The sequence below is a fragment of the Lactuca sativa genome, chromosome 6 (assembly GCF_002870075.4).
Source record: "Lactuca sativa cultivar Salinas chromosome 6, Lsat_Salinas_v11, whole genome shotgun sequence".
Classification (NCBI taxonomy): domain Eukaryota; kingdom Viridiplantae; phylum Streptophyta; class Magnoliopsida; order Asterales; family Asteraceae; genus Lactuca; species Lactuca sativa.
Genome location: NC_056628.2, coordinates 36,806,322 through 36,825,726, shown reverse-complemented (window position 1 = coordinate 36,825,726; position 19,405 = coordinate 36,806,322). Strand labels below are relative to the sequence as shown.

General features: G+C 44.4%; 1 protein-coding gene across 2 annotated transcripts; it reads left to right on the top strand.

Annotated features, from left to right (window-relative positions):
* Nucleotides 1–12,255: 12,255 nt before the first annotated feature.
* On the top strand, nucleotides 12,256–13,359 carry LOC111894063 (uncharacterized). Of its 2 annotated transcripts, none has more exons than XR_002851076.3 (3): nucleotides 12,256–12,680; nucleotides 12,964–13,020; nucleotides 13,134–13,359. XR_002851076.3 is itself a non-coding variant. In XM_023890138.3 (3 exons), the coding sequence occupies exons 1-3, from the start codon at nucleotides 12,459–12,461 to the stop codon at nucleotides 13,138–13,140; spliced, it is 339 nt and encodes a 112-aa protein (XP_023745906.1). In that variant the 5' UTR covers nucleotides 12,256–12,458; the 3' UTR covers nucleotides 13,141–13,359. The 2 variants fall into 2 exon arrangements, 1 of the variants encoding a protein (XP_023745906.1); XM_023890138.3 differs by having other exon boundaries at nucleotides 12,256–12,733.
* Nucleotides 13,360–19,405: the final 6,046 nt, after the last annotated feature.

The window sequence follows — 19,405 nt, the reverse complement described above, 5'->3', positions numbered from 1 at the left end:
TGGTGAGGACACGTCTTATGCCTGAGAGCAGTGGGGCCAGTGATGAGGAGATCCGCCAGATCATCCATGAGGAGGTGGCTGCGGCCATTAGGGCAGAGATACCAAAGATGTTCGAGTCTATTAAGACCACGTTGATTGAGACTTTCGACGAGCGTTATGCTACTCTTTCTGAGGCTGCTATTGCAACGGCCACTGCAGCTATTGCTGCCACGAGGCCGCAGGTTGGTGATGCGTTGTTGTTCCGAGAGTTCAACAACACAAAACCGCCGGAGTTTGATGGGACTCAGGACCCGGTGGCGGCTATGAGATGGATTTCTGACATAGAGGGGTGTTTCTTCACTTGCTCATCTCCTGAGCATTTGAGAGTTTGGTTCGCGCTGAACCAGCTTCGCTTGGGAGCGAAGGACTAGTCGAAGTTTGTGACGGCGCACTTTACGCCTGCTGAGCTTGCGACAGTGACCTGGGAGAGGTTCACTGCCATGTTCCGAGATGAGTACGTTCCCCAGGTGGAGAGGGAGCGTTTGGCCCAGGAGTTTCTGACCCTCAAGCAGGGTACTGAGTTTGTTACGGTGATTACCAGGATGTTCCACGAAAGGGCGATGTTCTGCCCTGAGCATGTGTCCACTGAGCAGGCACGTATGAGCCAATATTTGAGTATTTTGAGGCGAGACATTCGGGAGTTCGTGGCGAACTCCTCGTATCGGACATTTAACGAGCTTCAGGCAAATGCCCGGAAGAGGGAAATCAAGCTAGAGACTCAGGCCAGGGAGGAGGCGGAGTCTCAGGGGAGGGATCGGCGACTGGCACAGTCCCAGCCGGCAGCCAAGCGGGCCAAGCCCGTTGATCCCAAAGCGGGGAGCCAGAAGGGCCCTACTTGTGGAAAGTGCGGCAAGGGTCATGATGGAGTATGTAGAGCTGGATCTTGCTACAAGTGTGGCAAGGAGGGGCATATGGCCAAGGACTGCCCCATGGGGTTTGCAGTGTGTTTTCACTGCAACCAGACCGGACACCGGAAGGCGGAGTGTCCGCAGTTGCGGGGATCAGCTCAGGAAGCACCTCAGGGATCTGTCCCTACCGCTATCAGAGCTACCGAGAGTCGGCCAGTGAAGTACGAGGCGTCAAGGGCATGAGGGATAGCCTTTTAGTTGACCGCAGAGGAGGTCCGCGCAGCGCCCGATGTCGTGGCTGGTATGTATTCTTTCGTGTATTTATTTTAATATTGAAATATTATGCTTATATTATGTTATGCGTAGGTACTTTTCTTGTGAATTTTGTACCTGCCTTGGTGTTATTTGACTCGGGTTTGAGTCGGTCTTTTGTATCTTTGGCTTTTAGTCAGCATATCAGTGTTATTCATGAGGCATTGAGTCGGCCTCTGAGAGTTTCCATAGCTAACGAGAGGGTGATATATGCCACGGAGGTTCTCTGGGGGTGCGTGTTTGAGATTTTTGGTGTTGAGTTCTCGATTGATTTGGTTCCTATTGCGATGGGTGATGTCTGTGTCATTGTGGGCATGGACTGGTTGAGCAGATTCGGTGCGGTTATCGACTGCGAGCGACAGCTGGTGACCATACGAGACCCTAGTGGGGGAGTCCTTACGGTGTACAGTGAGGGTACACGTTTTGGGTCAACGTTTTGTTCGGCCACTAGGGTGAGGCAGTGTCTTCAGCAGGGCTGTAAGGGTTTTGTGGCGTATGTGATGGATACGCGAGTGGATTCCGAGAGGCTGAGGTCAGTTGTGGAGGTTCTGATAGTACGTGAGTTCCCGGATGTATTTCCAGAGGAGTTGTCGGGTGTGCCTCCTGTGAGGCAAGTGGAGTTCAGTATCGATTTGGTTCCGGGGGACGCACCTATCGCTAAGGTGCCTTATGTAACGACCAAAATTTCAAAACAATTAAAACTTTTCAAAAACCACTCATTTTAATAACGTTGTTACAAAAAGGTTTTCAATACATTATTTAACAGAGTATTTTTCCCAGGTTCAAATCATAAAACACCAACGCGGGGAACGGTACGATCACGCCTTTGCCTTGCCACAGACTCCTGAGAACCTAAAACATAAAACCACAACTGTAAGCCCGAAAGCTTAGTGAGATACCCCCAAAAATACCAACCACAAATACGCCCTTCCAGGCCACAACCTTCCGGTCCAAAACATATCGCCTTCCGGCCCATAACATATTGCCTTCCGGCCCATAACACATCGCCTTCCGGCCCATAACATAACAGCATACATAGCATAACAGAACATAGAACAGCCTTACATATTGGGTCAAACCCAGACCAAGCAACTGTGCACATAACATATAATCATTCAACAGATCATAGTCAACAAATGATCAGCAGATCACATAACATATCATTACCCTAACCAAGATACCGACCTAACTGGTCACTAGCATAACATCACCCTAAGAATCAGTCAACATACTAATTACACACATACGCCTTTCCAGGCCATGACCTTTCGGTCCACATCGTAATGCCTTCCGGCCCACAACATGTAATGCCTTCCAGCCCACAACATGTAATGCCTTCCGGCCCATATTCCGCAATATCATAACAACAGACACTACCCGGATTTCCATCCGATAAAGGGTCGGCCTTGGTGCCGTAAACCCCGTTGATATAGTGAGGATAACTCACCTCGAAACTGCCGACGGAACAGATAACCCGAGCTGCTCTGATCACTGATACTATCTCCACCTCTGGACAGCCACCAATGCACTGTACTCAAACAATAATCAACAATTACCAAAATACCCCTGGAACCCACTGGTCAACCCTTGGTCAAAGACAAGGTCAAAGTCAACCCCTGACTGACCCTACTCGCCGAGTCAACCCGATGACTCGCCGAGTTCCCATACTCAGAACTTCACTCAATCTGCGACCTAACTCACCGAGTCACCCCGAGAATCGCCGAGTCCCACAACTTCTGAGTCCTCTCGCACACAACTCACCGAGTCATCCCTTGACTCACCGATTCTCGACTCAACCAGAGAATATCGGAACTCTTCGACAAGACTCACCGAGTCCAAGAACAGACTCGCCGAGTCTATGGCTATCTTCAACCTACTCGCCGAGTTGTTCATACAACTCGCCGAGTTTCAGGCCGTCTTCATCCAGCTCGCCGAGTTGTTCTTCCAACTCGCCGAGTCCCAGCTCGTCTTCAAGCAACTCGTCGAGTACACCCATGTGACTCGCCGAGTACCACCGGTCTGAATCTAAACAGAAGCACTCCAGGCCATGCAATTGCTCCAAAACATAGATCTAGCCTCCTACAACTCATCCATCACGTAAAGTGGCAAACTTTACGTGAATCCATAGAGATCTAGGCCATTTGCACATTGGGCTAGGGTTTGGGACATGTAAGCTTCACTAAACACTCCAACACAGGGACTTTCATGCTCTCTGATTCTTCTCCATTCCAGATCTGAGTTAGCAACCTCAGATCTAACCTCTAGACTTCCAATTACATCCATAGGCAAGTTCCCACAAACCCCAAAATGAAGAAACAACATAACAATAGCCCAAGAACGAGATATTACCTCCAATGGACGCCCAATCTGCAATGCATTTCGAATCCAAGCAAAGCCCCTTGCTCCAAGCCTTCAATCTCTCAAAATTCCTTCAATAATCATCTCCTTCAAGCTCCCAATTGAGATATGATCTGTAACAGCCCGGAATCTCAGGTATTGTTAAAATTATGTTTTTGGGGTGTTTTAAGAGGGGACTCGGCGAGTTGGAGCCTAGACTCGCCGAGTAGGATCGCAGACCTGGTCGCGGGTTCGTGACTGGACTCGACGAGTCCAGATATGGACTCGATGAGTCTGCGCTGTTTAGCGAAAACCCTAACCGTTCAGGTTTGGGACGTATAAAAGGGACTTATTGGCCGTCATTGTTCATTTTAGCCTTCTGAGAGAAACCCTAAATCGATTGTGTGCATCTGGAGCAAGGTTAAAGGCCATTGGTGATTTTGAAGGAGTTGTTGTGCAAGGAAGAGAAGGGCTTGGCTAAAGGAACAGCAAGGGAGTCACGTTCTGAGGATTGGGGACACAGAGAGTACATCATCCAGGTAAGAATTCGAGTATACTCTGCTATGGTGATGTGTTTAGAGGATTAGGGTTTATGGAACCCTTTTGTGGATAGATTGAATGTTACCCTAGTCCCCCAAACGATTGTAACCCCGTATTGGGACCTTTGGAGGTCCAGAATGTCCCGTGCCTATGCATTTCGGGAATTGATGAAGGTTTTGGATTGGAATCCTTATGCCTTAGGTCAATATGTAAATTATAAGTCTTGGGGTGTATCATGAGCACCGAAATGAGGACCTTGCGTGATGGACCAGTCTAGGAAGGCCAGACCTAAGAATGGTCGGAGCAGTTCTGACCTTAGGAAACAGTTTGAGCGGTTGCATGGCATGGACTCGCCGAGTCCGATGAACAGACTCGGCGAGTAGCTTGAAGAATAACTGGGACTCGTCGAGTTGTTCTTCAGACTCGGCGAGTTGAGTCGGGGTGGCCCTGCGATTCTTCCAGGAGTAACTCGTCGGGTCAAGGAGAATACTCGACGAGTAGAAGGGGAATCTTAGAGGATTGGAGGACGTCTAGACTCGCCGAGTCGCCATGGCACTCGCCGAGTCCGGTCGAGTTGACCGTTGACCGTTGACCTATGTGTGACTTCTTAGGGTCAGTTAACTTACAAGATAAAAGTGTTAATAAGAGATATATGATGTTATAGGGAGTATGTAGCTCGGCGGATCGAGCACGAGTGATTTCAGGATTTACTAGCTTTCAGTATTCACGAGGTGAGTTTTCTCACTATACTGTACCCGGAAGGGTTTGACTGTGTGACCGGAAGGTCGGATATGATATGTGATATACGTGCTATATGTGGTAAGTTAATTGTTATGCGTGCTATGTATGTTTATGTGGGCCGGAAGGCAATATGTTATGGGCCGGAAGGCGTTGTGTTGTGGACCGGAAGGTCAGGGCCTGGAAAGGCGTATGTGCGTAAGTTGTATATTGGGGAACTCACTAAGCATTTATGCTTACAGTTGTTATGTATGTGTTTCAGGTACTAGCGAGGACCGTGGGAAGGCGCCGGCGTGATCTGTACACACTGAAGGATGTTTTTATGATCTTGGGATTCAGACAATTTGTATTTGACATGACACTTAAATTATTTATGCCTTGTTTTGAATGGAAATACTTTATTTTTGAAATGAAAAATTTGTTTGAAAATTTGCGTTGTTACATGATCACTCACACCCGAAGGCTAAGGGTTTCTGGACTTGGAGATGAATAAAGAGGCTGAGAGTGGGCTGTTATGTTCTTTATATAGGGCTCAACCCCGGGAATTAGGGTTTTCTCCACTCAGCGCCTACTCGCCGAGTCCTCCTTACCAACTCGCCGAGTCGGCTACTTAACACGCGACCCAGTCGCGACTCTACTCGCCGAGTCCATCCATGGACTCGCCGAGTCACTCTTCCACAACTTACTGTTTTAGCCCTTCAACTCTACTCTTGATATTTCGGGATGTTACACCTTACCGCCTTGCACCTCCAGAGATGCAAGAGTTATCCTCGTAGCTTCAGGAGCTGCTGGGAAAGGGGTTTATTCGGCCGAGCAGCTCGCCGTGGGGAGCATCTATCCTGTTTGTCAAGAAGAAGGATGGTTCACACCGGTTGTGCATTGATTACCGGGAATTGAACAAGCTGACGGTCAAGAACCGTTACCCGTTGCCGAGGATCGAAGATTTGTTCAAGCAGTTACAGGGAGCATCTTGGTTCTCCAAGATCGATTTGAGGTCTGGATATCATCAGGTGAGGCTGCGAGATGAGGATATCCAGAAGACAGCATTCAGGACGCGTTATGGGCATTACGAGTTTGTGGTGATGCCTTTCGGGCTCACCAATGCCCCGACAATGTTCATGGATCTCATGAACCGAGTGTGCAGGCCGATGCTGGATCGGTCGGTGATTGTATTCATCGACGACATTTTAGTATATTCGAGATCTAGAGAGCAGCATGAGTAGCATTTGAGGGAGATCCTCGGAGTTCTGAGATCGGAGAGGCTTTATGCGAAATTCTCCAAGTGTGATTTCTGGTTGCGAGAGGTCCAGTTCCTGGGTCATCTCGTTAACCAAAAAGGGACATTGGTCGACCCGGCCAAAGTTGAGGCGGTGATGAGTTGGGAGGTGCCGAGGTCACCCTCCGAGATCAGGAGTTTCCTAGGGTTGGGAGGTTATTATCGGAGATTTATCAAGGATTTCTCTAAAATCTCAGTGCCACTCACCAGGTTGACCCGGAAGGGTGTCGCTTTTTCATGAGGCCCCGAGCAGCAGGCCTCCTTTGAGACGCTTCACCAAAGGTTATGCGAAGCCCCGGTGTTAGCCCTCCCGGAGGGGATGGAGGACTTTGTGGTATACTGTGATGCATCGATCATGGGGTTGGGAGCAGTGCTGATGCACAGAGGGCATGTGATAGCATACGCATCGAGGCAGCTGAAAGCTCATGAGACGAGGTATCCCACCCATGATCTAGAGTTGGGGGCAATGGTGTTTGCCCTCAAGATTTGGTGTCACTATCTGTATGGGGTTCGGTGTACGATATACACGGACCATAAGAGCCTGAAGTATTTGATGGATCAACCCAACCTAAATATGCAGCAGAGGAGGTGGTTGGATGTGGTCAAGGATTATGATTGTGAGATTCTGTACCATCCGGGCAAGGCTAATGTGGTAGCCGATGCCCTGAGTCGCAGGGAGGAGAGCGCCCCATTGCGAGGTGTATGTTTGCGATTGACCGTGATGGCTCTGGTGTTGGACACCATTCGTGGAGCACAGGCTGAGGCCGTGAGATGGGAGAACCAGAAGAGAGAGCGAGTTGTTGGGTTGGTATTGGAGTTCGTTACCGATGGTCGGGGGCTTATGACTTTTCAGGGGCATATATGGGTACCATTTGTGCGAGGGGCACATACCATTTTGATGGAAGAGGCTCATCGGTCGAAATTCTCGATCCATCCTGGGGCCACTAAGATGTATGTGGACCTGAGGAGGGAGTATTGGTGGCCCTGTATGAAGAGGGATGTTGCGTGGTTTGTTGAGAGGTGCTTAACCTGCCGTAGGGTTAGGCCGAGCACCAGAGACCGCATGGTAAGTTGCAGCGGTTGGAGGTTCCCAAATGGAAGTGGGAACAGATCACCATGGATTTTATCACCAAATTACCAAGGACTGCTAGGGGAGTCGATGCAATTTGGGTGATTGTGGACAGGTTGACGAAGATCGCCCACTTCCTTGCTATTAGTGAGAGCTCCTCTGCAGAAAAGTCAGCAGAGGTGTACGTGAGGGAAGTGGTATCTCGGCATGGGGTGCCGATCTCGATTGTCTCAGACCGGGATGTACGTTTCACTTCCAGATTCTGGAAGAAGTTTCATGAGGAGTTGGGTACAAGGCTGCATTTTAGTACCACATATCACCCCAAGACAGACGGACAGAGTGAGCGGACGATTCAGACGCCCGAGCACATGCTCCGGGCATGTGTGTTCGATTTCGGGGGGAGTTGGGATGCGTACTTGCCCTTGGCAGAGTTTTCCTACAACAACAGCCATCATTCGAGCATTGGTATGCCGCCCTTTGAGCTGTTGTATGGGAGGAGGTGTAGGACCCCCATTTGCTGGGGAGAGGTTCGACAACGTGTGTTGGGAAATACAGAGATCGTGCTTCAGACGACATAGCAGATCCAACAGGTCAGACAGAGGTTGTTGACCGCTCAGAGTCGTCAGAAGAGTTATGCGGACAGACGCCGGTCCGAGCTTGAGTTTCAGGTCGGTGACTTTGTGCTCCTGAAGGTCTCTCCTTGGAAAGGAGTGATTCGATTCAGGAAGAGGGGCAAGTTGGGGCCCCGATATATTGGTCCGTTCCGGGTGGTCGCGAGGGTAGGCAGGGTAGCCTATCGTTTGGAATTGCCAGCAGAGTTGGGGCAGATTCACGACACTTTCCACGTGTCGCAATTGCGAAAGTGTATAGCCGACGAGTCGGCAGTGGTTCCATTAGAGGATATTCAGGTGGATGTGAGCCTGAATTATGCTGAGAGACCAGTGGCAATTAGAGATCGGAAAATCAAGGTTCTGAGGAACAAGGAGGTACCCTTGATTTTGGTTCAGTGGCAACATCGGAAGGGGTCCGAGATGACTTGGGAGCCGGAGCATGAGATGCACGAGCAGCATCCGGAGTTATTTGCAGAGCGAGACTTTGAGGGCGAAGTCTAGTTCTAGTGGGGGAGAATTGTAACAGCCCGGATTCCCAGGTATTATTCATTTTTATAATTGTGGTGATTGTGAGGAGACTCGGCGACTTGGAGCTCAAACTCGCCGAGTATGATCGCGGTTATGGGCACGGGTTCGTGTCTGGACTCAGCGAGTCCAAAAGTGGACTCGGCGAGTCCACGCTGTTTAATGAAACCCTAATTCCCGGGTTTGGAGCCTATTTAAGGGCACTTATAGCCTCCCATTGCGGCTACCAGTCCCTTGAGAGAACCCTAAGAGAGCTAAATCGTTTTGGGAGAGAGGAAGTCACTTTTGGGCCTTTGTATTCCTTGTTTAGCAAGAAGAAGGTGGCAAGAGCAAGGAGGAGGTGAGATTCCAGTAGATTTAGAGTCCAAAGGCTTGATTTTGAGGTAATATTTCGAACCTCCTTCAGTTTTAGGGTTGATCTTTAGAGTTAGGGTTTTCTAACCCCCTTTGGAGAGTGATTATGTGAAGCAAATGGTCCCTCTTCGAGTTTGTGCCTTGGATCTGGACTCAAAGAGGTCCAGAGACCCTAACCCTTGGAGCTTTTTGGGTTATTATGGAGTTATTGGACCTAGGTTGTCATTTTTGGGACCAAATCTCCTTTTGATGCCTTGTGGGGGTTATACAAGCATCAAGTTTCGAACTTTATGTGACATTCATGCTTGGGAAGGCCAGATCTATGGTTTGGGGAAGCAGATCTGACCTCAGAAGGTCAATAGAGTTTGTGCATGGAATGAACTCGCTGAGTTGTTCTTGAGACTCGGCGAGTAGGGTTGGGGTTTCACGTAAATTGTTCAGCGAGTAGACTCGCCGGGTTGGGGGATGACCCAGTGAGTCAGGGAGAGTCATTAGGGGGCTGAGTCAAGCCGAACTCGCCGAGTTGTTCTTGAGACTCGGCGAGTTGAGTCGTGGTGGCCCCGCGATTCATGCCAGGTGGAACTCGTCGAGTTAGGGAAGTACTCGACGTGTCAAGAGAGGATCCGAGGGAGTCAGTGAACACGTATAGACTCGCCGAGTCGCTCTACTGCACTCGCCGAGTCCGATCAAAGTTGACCGTTGACCATTGACCAGGGTTGACCAGTGTTGACTTGATAGGGTTAGTCAACCTTAGTTGTGAAAGTGTTAATTAGAGATATATTGTGTTATAGGAGGATTATAGCTCGGGGGATCGAGCGCGAGTGATTTCCGGGATTTGCAAGTTATCGAGATACGCGAGGTGAGTCTTCTCACTATACTTTACCTTGAGTAGGTAATCAGAGTTATGTGACAGAGTATTTGTATGCTATATGTATGTTATGTGTTGTACTGCATTATTTCTATGTGATTTATGTTGTGCATGTTTATAGAGTTGGAACCGGAAGGTTCACAGAGATAGAACCAGAGGGTTCACAGAGTAGGGTCCACAGACCCACATAGTTATAGCCTCGAGTGGGTAATATGTGTTATGTGTGGTATTTTGGGGAACTCACTAAGCTTTGTGCTTACAGTGTTTGGTGTTATTTGTTTCAGGTACTAGTGATGACCGTGGAAAGGCGCCGGCTTGATCAGTACACACACGAGATTTTTTTTTTTATGTTATGAGATCTTGGGATTTTTATATGGCATGGATTGAGTTTCTAACATTGATGTTTTTATGAATATTTAATGAATTATGTTTTTATAAAATGCGAAAAATTGTTTTGAAATTTACGGCGTTACACTTGGAACTCTAAGTCTGACCGCCGCCTATCAACATAACTACTTTTTCGACTCTGTGTTGTCTGAAGTCTTCCACAAACCTCCTTTATAAATTTCATCATCTTGAGTACGAACTCTATACTCCCCATGATGTCACACCCCCGACCAAGGCACCGAAACACGTCGTGCTGTGCGACTAAGTTCATGGATCACATGTAAACTGAATATATATCACAAGTACAAGAATAAACTAAATAGCATTCGAGTTCCATTTTGACATTTGAATACAAGTTTTTTTAACAGATAATAATAGTACATAAATTTACCTTAACATATAGGCTTATAATACAACAACAAGTAAAATAGGTCACATGTACTCCAATCCGTCTTGAATATATGTTTAGTGGTTTCCTAAGAATACATATAGTTTTAAGGGTCAACACAAGGTTGGTGAGAGTTATAGGTTTTCTGCTAACAACTAAATTCTTTTAAAAAGTCTAAAAGGTATTATTTTTATATGTATAACAATAGTTAAGACTAAAGAGTCTTTGAAATCCAAAATTTATCTTTCTATAAGTAAATCCATACTTAAAACCGTGTTGGTAAAGTATCTATTAATATACTTGAAAAACCAAACTGTATTGTTAAATAAGTAATTCCGTACTTAAAATAGTATTGAAAGCAAACAAGCCTATGGTTTGTAGTGAGTGAGAGAAAGAGAGAGAGAGAGATTCCAGTTAATGTTTATAGTGAGTCTTATAACGAGCTATGTGACTGAGTCTACCCCTTAAAATGCTTCATTGGACATTGCAGTAACGATCGTAAACACTTATCACTCGCTTTGATTGATTGGTCGAGGTTGTAGCTAGAAACCACATGTGAGGATGTCCACCCTATACAGATCTATACATATGTATCTCGCTTCGAAGATTAACGATTATAGTTGTGTGGGTATGTTACGTGTTTAAACTCAACTAATGAATAATGTCTCACTAAAAATCCATTAACTAAAAGTTTGCGAATAGCTCTCAACCCTAACTTAATTGTGAATAAGTCACTAGCCATAATGAATATCATTTTATAAAGTTTATAAAAGCCGAGTATGCTTGGTATGTATGTAAAAGTGTAATGTGCTCGCTTTTATAAATATGTATGTTTCGAAGTACTGAAGATATGTACATGTATATACTTTATGTATTTAAACATATAAATATACATGAATAGCAATAGCTTGAATCATTGAAATACTACAAAGTTTTATAACATTCTTGTTATAATACATAGTGTCACATAAAAATCATATATTTTTGTATCATGTAGTATTTGCTATGTTGACTAATTATTTCACGATTAAATAACCATAATAAATATACAAAAAGTTTATACTAGTTTACTTACATTGTTAAATCATATTTTTATAAACTAGGTTTATTGTATTTTCGCATAAAAAGGTAACTGGTTTGTGTAAACAAAATATATAGACACATGTATTCCCCCCCCCCCCCCCCCAAATAATTAAAATATTAAAAATGAGAAGTAAACACTCACCATTGAAGAGTGATTTCTAGTCGTTCGAATTCGGTTTCTTTGAGAAGCTTGACGTGAAAAACCGCAAAGCTACGATTCTTGAACTTTGAAACATTTTCAGGACCGTTTTGTAACAAATTTACACTATGGGGGTTGTTTTGTAACTTCACTAAAACTATAGGTGCTGTTTGGTAATTCAATTTAATGAATATGACTATTTTGGTAAAAATATCCTACCTAATAAATGAAAATACTTTTGCCACTTGTCATCTTCTCCTTCATTTTGACAAATGTCATTTTCTAGGATTTTTAAAATTGTTATTTTCCACTTGTCATTTTTTGGGGAATTCTTGATTTTCTTAAAATAAATTTTTCAAAAAATTCTAATGGGTTATATATGTAAGGTTATCATTCCATTAATTTGATAATAAATTCTCATAAATGCTTTAAATGATTTGATTTCATTCATAAATACTTCAAAAGATTACATTTTATTAAGGAAAAACATTATTTTATAAAATATTTATTGTTTATATATATTAATATTAAATTTTTATTTTTAATAAACCCGTGTAATACACGGGTTTCACACCTAATATATATATACAAAAGGAGGGGTCCTTTTAAATAAATGGGGTAAGGTTTGAGGTTGGGACTTATTTTGAATAAACAATTTAATAGTGGGGGTATTTCTGTCATTTTATAAAATGAATTTAAGTTAGGGCTTAAATTGCATCTCGTCGTCATTTGTTGATGAGGCAAACAAACAAAAGAAAGAAAGCGGTCGAACAATCGAGTCAATAAAGAAACACGAAGGCAAAAAGGAAATCGGGTCCGATGGCTGCTGATCTTTCGTCGATCGATTCGCAAGCGGTGGTGGTATCCGGGGTTCGACTAGGCCGAAGAAGAGAAGGATCGAAGCGGAGGGTGTTCTGAGGTGCGAAGGGGGTTGAGAAATTGCGATGAGGGGCGAGCAGAACAAGAGGCGGTCGCCTCTTGTCGTTCATCGGGAAGAGGAACCGCCACCGGTGCTTTTTACTTTTCCGGAGAGGAGGGTGAAGCGAGGGCAGCAAGGGCTGCTTGAGCAGCTCTTGGCTCTTCTGTCTCGGAAGGAGGATTTGAAGGAAGGGGCTCGGTGTGGCTGGAGGTCTCGAAGGGAAAAGGAAACAGAAGCAGTGATCTCGGTGGGTACAGCGAGGGCTGCTCAAGCAGCTCCTCGGTTGCCTTCATCTCGATGGTTGCACAGTCCCGTGTTCTTTCATTTTTTTTATTTTTTTATTTTTTAATACAACTAGGTGCAGGTGTGACACATATTACATGGGTTTATTTAAAAAAAATTAAATATAAAATTTTAACAATTTGAGAAGTTTGAATTAAATATGAAATTTCAATGGAGTGTTTGGGCTTGATGATTCACAGCAAATGAAGAAGTAAGAAATCAATGTTTTTGTTGCTTTTGCTTGACAGGAAACCAAACAAGAAGATGGACTGCTGTGTGATTGAACCCCATGGCTTAAATCTAAGGTAACTTTCTCTGTGATTTCTTTTTACAAATTGATTGAATGGAGGATTATAAGAGTGTAGAACAATACTTGTATAAACATCACGTAAGTGTATGGTTGGGTTCTTATTGACAGGAAATGAAGAAGAGAATGGATGTGAGGGGTTGTTCCTGACAGCTTCAACCGAAAAGAAGAAGAACACGTTGTGTGTATGGTTATCTTTGTGTATGGATGAGTATAAAAAGATGTTTACTTTGTGTGTAAAATTGTATAAGCTCTTTGTGGCTTTGGTTTTGGTTTTGTTTTTGTATACAATATGATCTATGAAATATTAGGGAAGTACAATGCAAGATTTACTCAATATTTTCAATATGCAAATTGGTGTATAATTTAGGATTTGATTTGGTTTTAGCTTGATCTTTGACTATACTATGTCTCTCACCCCTAATAATAAGTGAACATGATTTTTGAAATATTATATTGTTTCCATAGTTAAAACTCATGTTAACCGGCATTAAATTTATATATTTTTTCGGAATACATTAACAATAATAAGAATCATGTCGAAATCAATAGTTTAATGTTTCGCGATTAATAAATCTAAAAGCGTTTGATTTTTCAATTTTCATAAATATTTTTATTAAAAATATTTCAAATATGAAATTAAATATTAGACTATGACCTTAGTCTAAAAACATTCTCGGAAATTCCATATGAGGCTTGCAAGTCCCTCAACAGATAGAAACAGTTTTAGTGGTATTAAGAAAAATCTGTATTATACTGATTTTGGATTCTTAAAACGGTTGTATCTTTTGCATACGAACTCTATTTTGGACGTTCTTTATATTCTCGGAAATAGGGAAACACATATTATGAGACTAGAGTGTTTTTATTGCTCATAACGGCTTAATATGAAATTTCAGGTTTTTAGACGCATTCCTAGGGTTGCAGTTTGAGATGTTTGATATGATTATCAGTTTACGTAATTGGAAGTAGGATACCATCTAGTATCTTATAATAGTTGAAATGAACTCATTTATTTCACATAACATTCACTAAAAATCGATGAGTCAAATTACCAAGAGGTTTACTGTGAACTTGACAATTCGTAGCCTTTGACCTAAATTCTGGGATGTCACAAATGACTTGATGAATGACCTCAGCCAAACATATCGGGGTCCTACATTTCCTCCCATAGAGCATCTGTAAAGTAGTTTGATCAATGTTGGCATGATAACTGTTGTTATACAAAAAATCCGCCAAAATGAGATACGCATCCCAACTCCCACCAAAATCTAGTAAACATGCCCGAATCATGTCCTCCAAAGTCTAAATAGTCTGCTCACTCTGACCATCAGTCTGTGTGACACCCCTAATTTCACGGCCAGAAAAGACCGATTTGTTTATGCTTTGTTTTAAAATCAGAGTAATCTTTTAAAGAAAACAGTTGCGGAATTTGTTCCCAAACAAAATATGATAAAACTTTATCAAAACATTTCTCAAAGAGAATGTACTTTTCATTAAATAATAAAACCTCAGGATGTCATGTTCCGATACAAACCAAAAAGCATAAACAGTACAATTTAACCTTACAACAGTTATTTACAACTACTGGTCTATAATTCAAAATCCCTAGTCAAGTCAACCAACTTATACTCTTGTGTCATTATCTGTAATGCAGAGAAAACTGAGTGAGTCAGGCTTGGGAGCTTGGTGAGCATATAGGGTTTTCGACCCACAATAATATAATTATTATATTCAATCATCAATCAATCAATCAATCAATTACCCATCCCCATTATCTCCTTTATTTCTTAAGGATTTACCCTAAGAATCAACTATCCTTTATTCATTTATTCCTAAGGATTGACCTAAGGAATTGACACAAAGTCCACCACTGCCAAGGCCTCTAATTACAACCGGTAAACACTTAGTTCAACATACTTAACGAACACCTAGTTCTAACACTCCTAGTGAACACTTAACTTAAAACATCTGGTGAATACTTAGTTATAAAACACTTAGTGAACACACGCAGTTCAACAACACCAAGTGAACACATCTAGTTCAAAAATACTTAATGAACACATTGAGTTCAAAAATGCCAAGTCAACACATAGAGTTCAAAAATAACTAATGAACACGTTGAGTTCAAACACCAAGTGAACACATAGAGTTCAAAATACTTAATGAACACATGAGTTCAAAAACACGTATTATTTCGTCTCACATCAACTATTTCATTTACCCATATTCTACCCAACATATTTGTAGATGCAAACACATATACAATTTAAATCTTTTAAAACCTGTATAAAACATTATTTCAACATCCATCTCAATAAACAAATAATGTATAAACACATAGCACGTACTTTGTAACATCCAAAATTTCAAAACAATTAAAACTTTTCAAAATCACCCATTTTATTAACATTGTTACAAAAAGGTTTTCAATACATTATTAAACAGAATAATTTCCCAGGTTCATATCATAAAACACCAACGCGTGGAACGGTACGATCACGCCTTTGCCTTGCCACAGACTCCTGAGAACCTGAAACATAAAACCACAACTGTAAGCCCGAGAGCTTAGTGAGATACCCCCAGAATACCAACCACATACACGCCTTTCCAGGCCCTGACCTTCCGGGTCCATGTGTCTCAAGGGACTTCCGTCCCTGCTGGGTAAACCTTCCGGTCCTACCCACGCCGACCTTCCGGTCCATCACACAACATAGTCGCCTTCCGGCCCATATCATATTGCCTTCCGGCCCATAAGCATAAAATGCACATATAACATAACAAGCAACCATATAGCAGTTCATAGACAACAATCGATCAACAGATCACATATCATAGCATTACTCTAACAAGATACTTGTCTAGCCGGTCACTATCATAGCATTACCCTATGAATCAGTCAACATACTAAATGCATACATACGCCCTTCCAGGCCATGACCTTCCGGTCCACATAGTAATGCCTTCCGGCCTGTAACATATAATGACAACTACCCGGATTTCTATCCGGTAAAAAGGGTCGGCCTTGGTGCCATAAACCCTAACGATATAGTGAGGATAACTCACCTCGAACTGCCGACTGAACAGATAGCTCAAGCTGCTCCGATCACTGATACGATCTCCACCTCTGGACAGTCACCAATGCACTGAACTCAACAATAAACAACAATTACTAAAATACCCCTGGAACCACTGGTCAATCCTTGGTCAAAGACAAGGTCAAAGTCAACCCCTGACTGACCCTACTCGTCGAGTCAACCCTGTGACTCGCCGAGTCCCCATACTCAGAACTTCACTTAACCCGCGACCTAACTCGCCGAGTCACCCCAAGACTCGCCGAGTTCAACGACTCTGAGTCCACTCGCCCTTGACTCACCGATTCCTTAAGATTCCCTTTCAACACGTCGAGTATCCCCTTTTTACTCGACGAGTTACTCCTGGAAGAATCGCGGGGCCACCCCGACTCAACTCGCCGAGTCTGAAGAACAACTCGACGAGTCCCAGTTATTCTTCAAGCTACTCGCCGAGTCTGTTCATCAGACTCGTCGAGTCCATGCCATGCAGTCGATCAAACTGCTTCCTGAGATAAGTATTGTCCCGAAATACACAAGCATAGGACCTTCTGGACCTCTAAGGTCCTAATACAGGGTTATAGTCGTTTGGGGACTAGGGTAACACTTAATCTAATCACAAAAGGGGTTCCATAAACCCTAATTCCATGACACATCAACATAGCAGGGCATAATTCGAATTCTTACCTGAATAATGTGCCCTCTGTGTCCCCAAATCCTTAGAACGTGACTCCCTTGCTGTTCCTTTAGCCAAGCCCTTCTCCTCCTTGCACCACAACCCTTCCAAGATCAACAATGGCCCTTAGACTTTGCTCCAGATGCACCCACTCGATTTAGGGTTCTTCTCAGAAGGCTAAACTGAACAATGACGGCCAATGAGTGCCTTATATACGTTCCAAAACCAAACGGTTAGGGTTTCCGCTGAACAGCGTCGACTCGCCGAGTCCATATCTGGACTCGTCGAGTCCAGCTGTGATCCCGCGACCAAGTCTGCGATCCTACTCGGCGAGTCTAGGCTCCAACTCGCCGAGTCCCTTCTTAAAACACCCCCAAATCCTAGTTATATCGATATTTGAAATTCCGGGCTGTTACAACTCTCCCCCACTAGAACTAGACTTCGCCCTCGAAGTCTCACTCTGAAAATAGCTCCGGATGCTGCTCCCGCATCTCACGTTCCAGCTCACCGGTCATTTCCGGCCCATCCGGTGCTGCCACCGAACTAATACTAGAGGTATCTCCTTATACCTCATAGCCTCGATCTTCCGATTCCTGATGACCACTGGTCTCTCAGCATAATTCAGGCCCGCATCCACCTGAATGTCTCCTAATGGGACCACTGCCGACTCATCAGCTAAGCACTTCCTCAATTGCGACACATGAAAGGTGTCGTGGATCTATCTCAAATCCGCGGGCAACTCCAACCGGTAGAACCCCAGGCCTACCCCCGCAATCACATGAAAAGGCTCAATATACCGGGGCCCCAACTTGCCCCTCTTCTTGAATCGAATCACTCCTCTCCAAGGAGAGGCCTTCAGGAGTACGAAGTCACCGACCTGAAACTCAAACTCGGACCGGCGTCTGTCTGCATAGCTTTCCTGTCGGCTCTGGGCATCAATAATCTCTGTCTCATCTGCTGAATCTGCTCTGTTGTCTGCAGCCCGATCTCTGTACTTTCCATCGCTCTTTGTAACCAAGAATTACCCAAGATGCAACTCTGCTCTAAATCTCAACAATCACTCGACCCATAAGGGTCAGGAACCATGAACCACCGGCCCCCCGATCCAAAGCCCGCTTTGTCCATCCCGGACCGACTGAGAGATCCGTTCTCACTCTCCGAGCAACTCTCACAAGTTCCCCCTTGCCATCATATACACATACTGAACTAGTCCCAACACCTGCAAGTTGGAAGACCCAATACACTGATGATATTCTCGAACATCCCCCAAGATGAACCATTACATCCACCTTACACTCTGATCAGAATCACACGGAGAATTTAAGATTATCTTTCCCCCTGCATCCCTTCTGAGCCTCAACAGACATCTCCAACCCAGATGGGTTCCTACTTCGCTGCCGCGAACACGATGCTCAAGGTCATACTCGAAATACTCTAACCATAATTCTGCTCTGTAGCTTTCATTCTTGTGAACTTGCACTCCCCTTCGGAGTTACACACCTTTCCCTTTTCCTTCCAAGGGACCCTCTTGGCCATAATGCCACTCCAACCGGTGCCACGGTGCTTGCCCCAAGCGACACCACCCTTTTTCGTAACCGCTATTCACATAACCTGGTTATCATTGCAGGGGCTCTCAATCCCATGCATTCTCTCCACTCATCAAAATCACTGCCTCAGCTAAACAAGATTACCAACCCGGGGCCAGACCTTCCAATGCAATCACACTGCAACATACACAATCCGCAATCTCAAACTGATCCAACAATACCAACAGAGTCTCCAGCATGACTGGACCGACTCTCATAACACATACTAGCCACTCGAGGCTATATCTCTGTGGGTCCGTACACCCAAACTCTGCGAACCCTCAGGTTCTAACTCTGGGAACCTTCCGGTTCCAGCTCTAGAAACATGCACAACATAATCCCGTGGGATTAATGCAGTACAACCCATCACGTACCTCAAACATACCAATACTTTGATCGCATAACCCCGGTTACTTACTCAAACTTGATCCCGGCCTTCTCTCAGGCCTCCACAATCAAATGCCCTAGGTCTGTATCCCGCCCCGCATACCCGACACTCGCTCTCGTCGGCCTATACTCTGAGCTGACAACACTGCTGAATCCCAACAGCTAAGCACCCTCACATACTCATCGATCTCCCGGAGAATTCTCCAATTCTCCCCCACTAAAGCACTGACTAACTGCCACCGATCGTCATTAACGACCTTTCAAAACAATCCTGCACAAAGAGAACATTTACACACTGACTGCTTCCCACAAGCATAAGCAACCCTCAGCAAAACACATCTCTTCCCTGATCAATCCGCACAAAAGAATCCGTTCTTTCAATTATCCACTCCACGACTGCGGATGCTACCCGACATTCAACCCAGTGCCGCATCACCACTATCAACCCTCACGAACGATAACCAACGGAATTCCCAAACAATAACCCATAACCAAACCCACAACTTGCAAAAGGATGAATACCGCATCGAAAACCGCACAAGGCTACCGGCACCAAAACACCAAACTATAACCATACCAAACCATCAGGGAACAACGAATGCCAAAGCGAAAACCTGAAACACCAATCCATAACCATGCCAAACCCGCGAAACAACGAATACC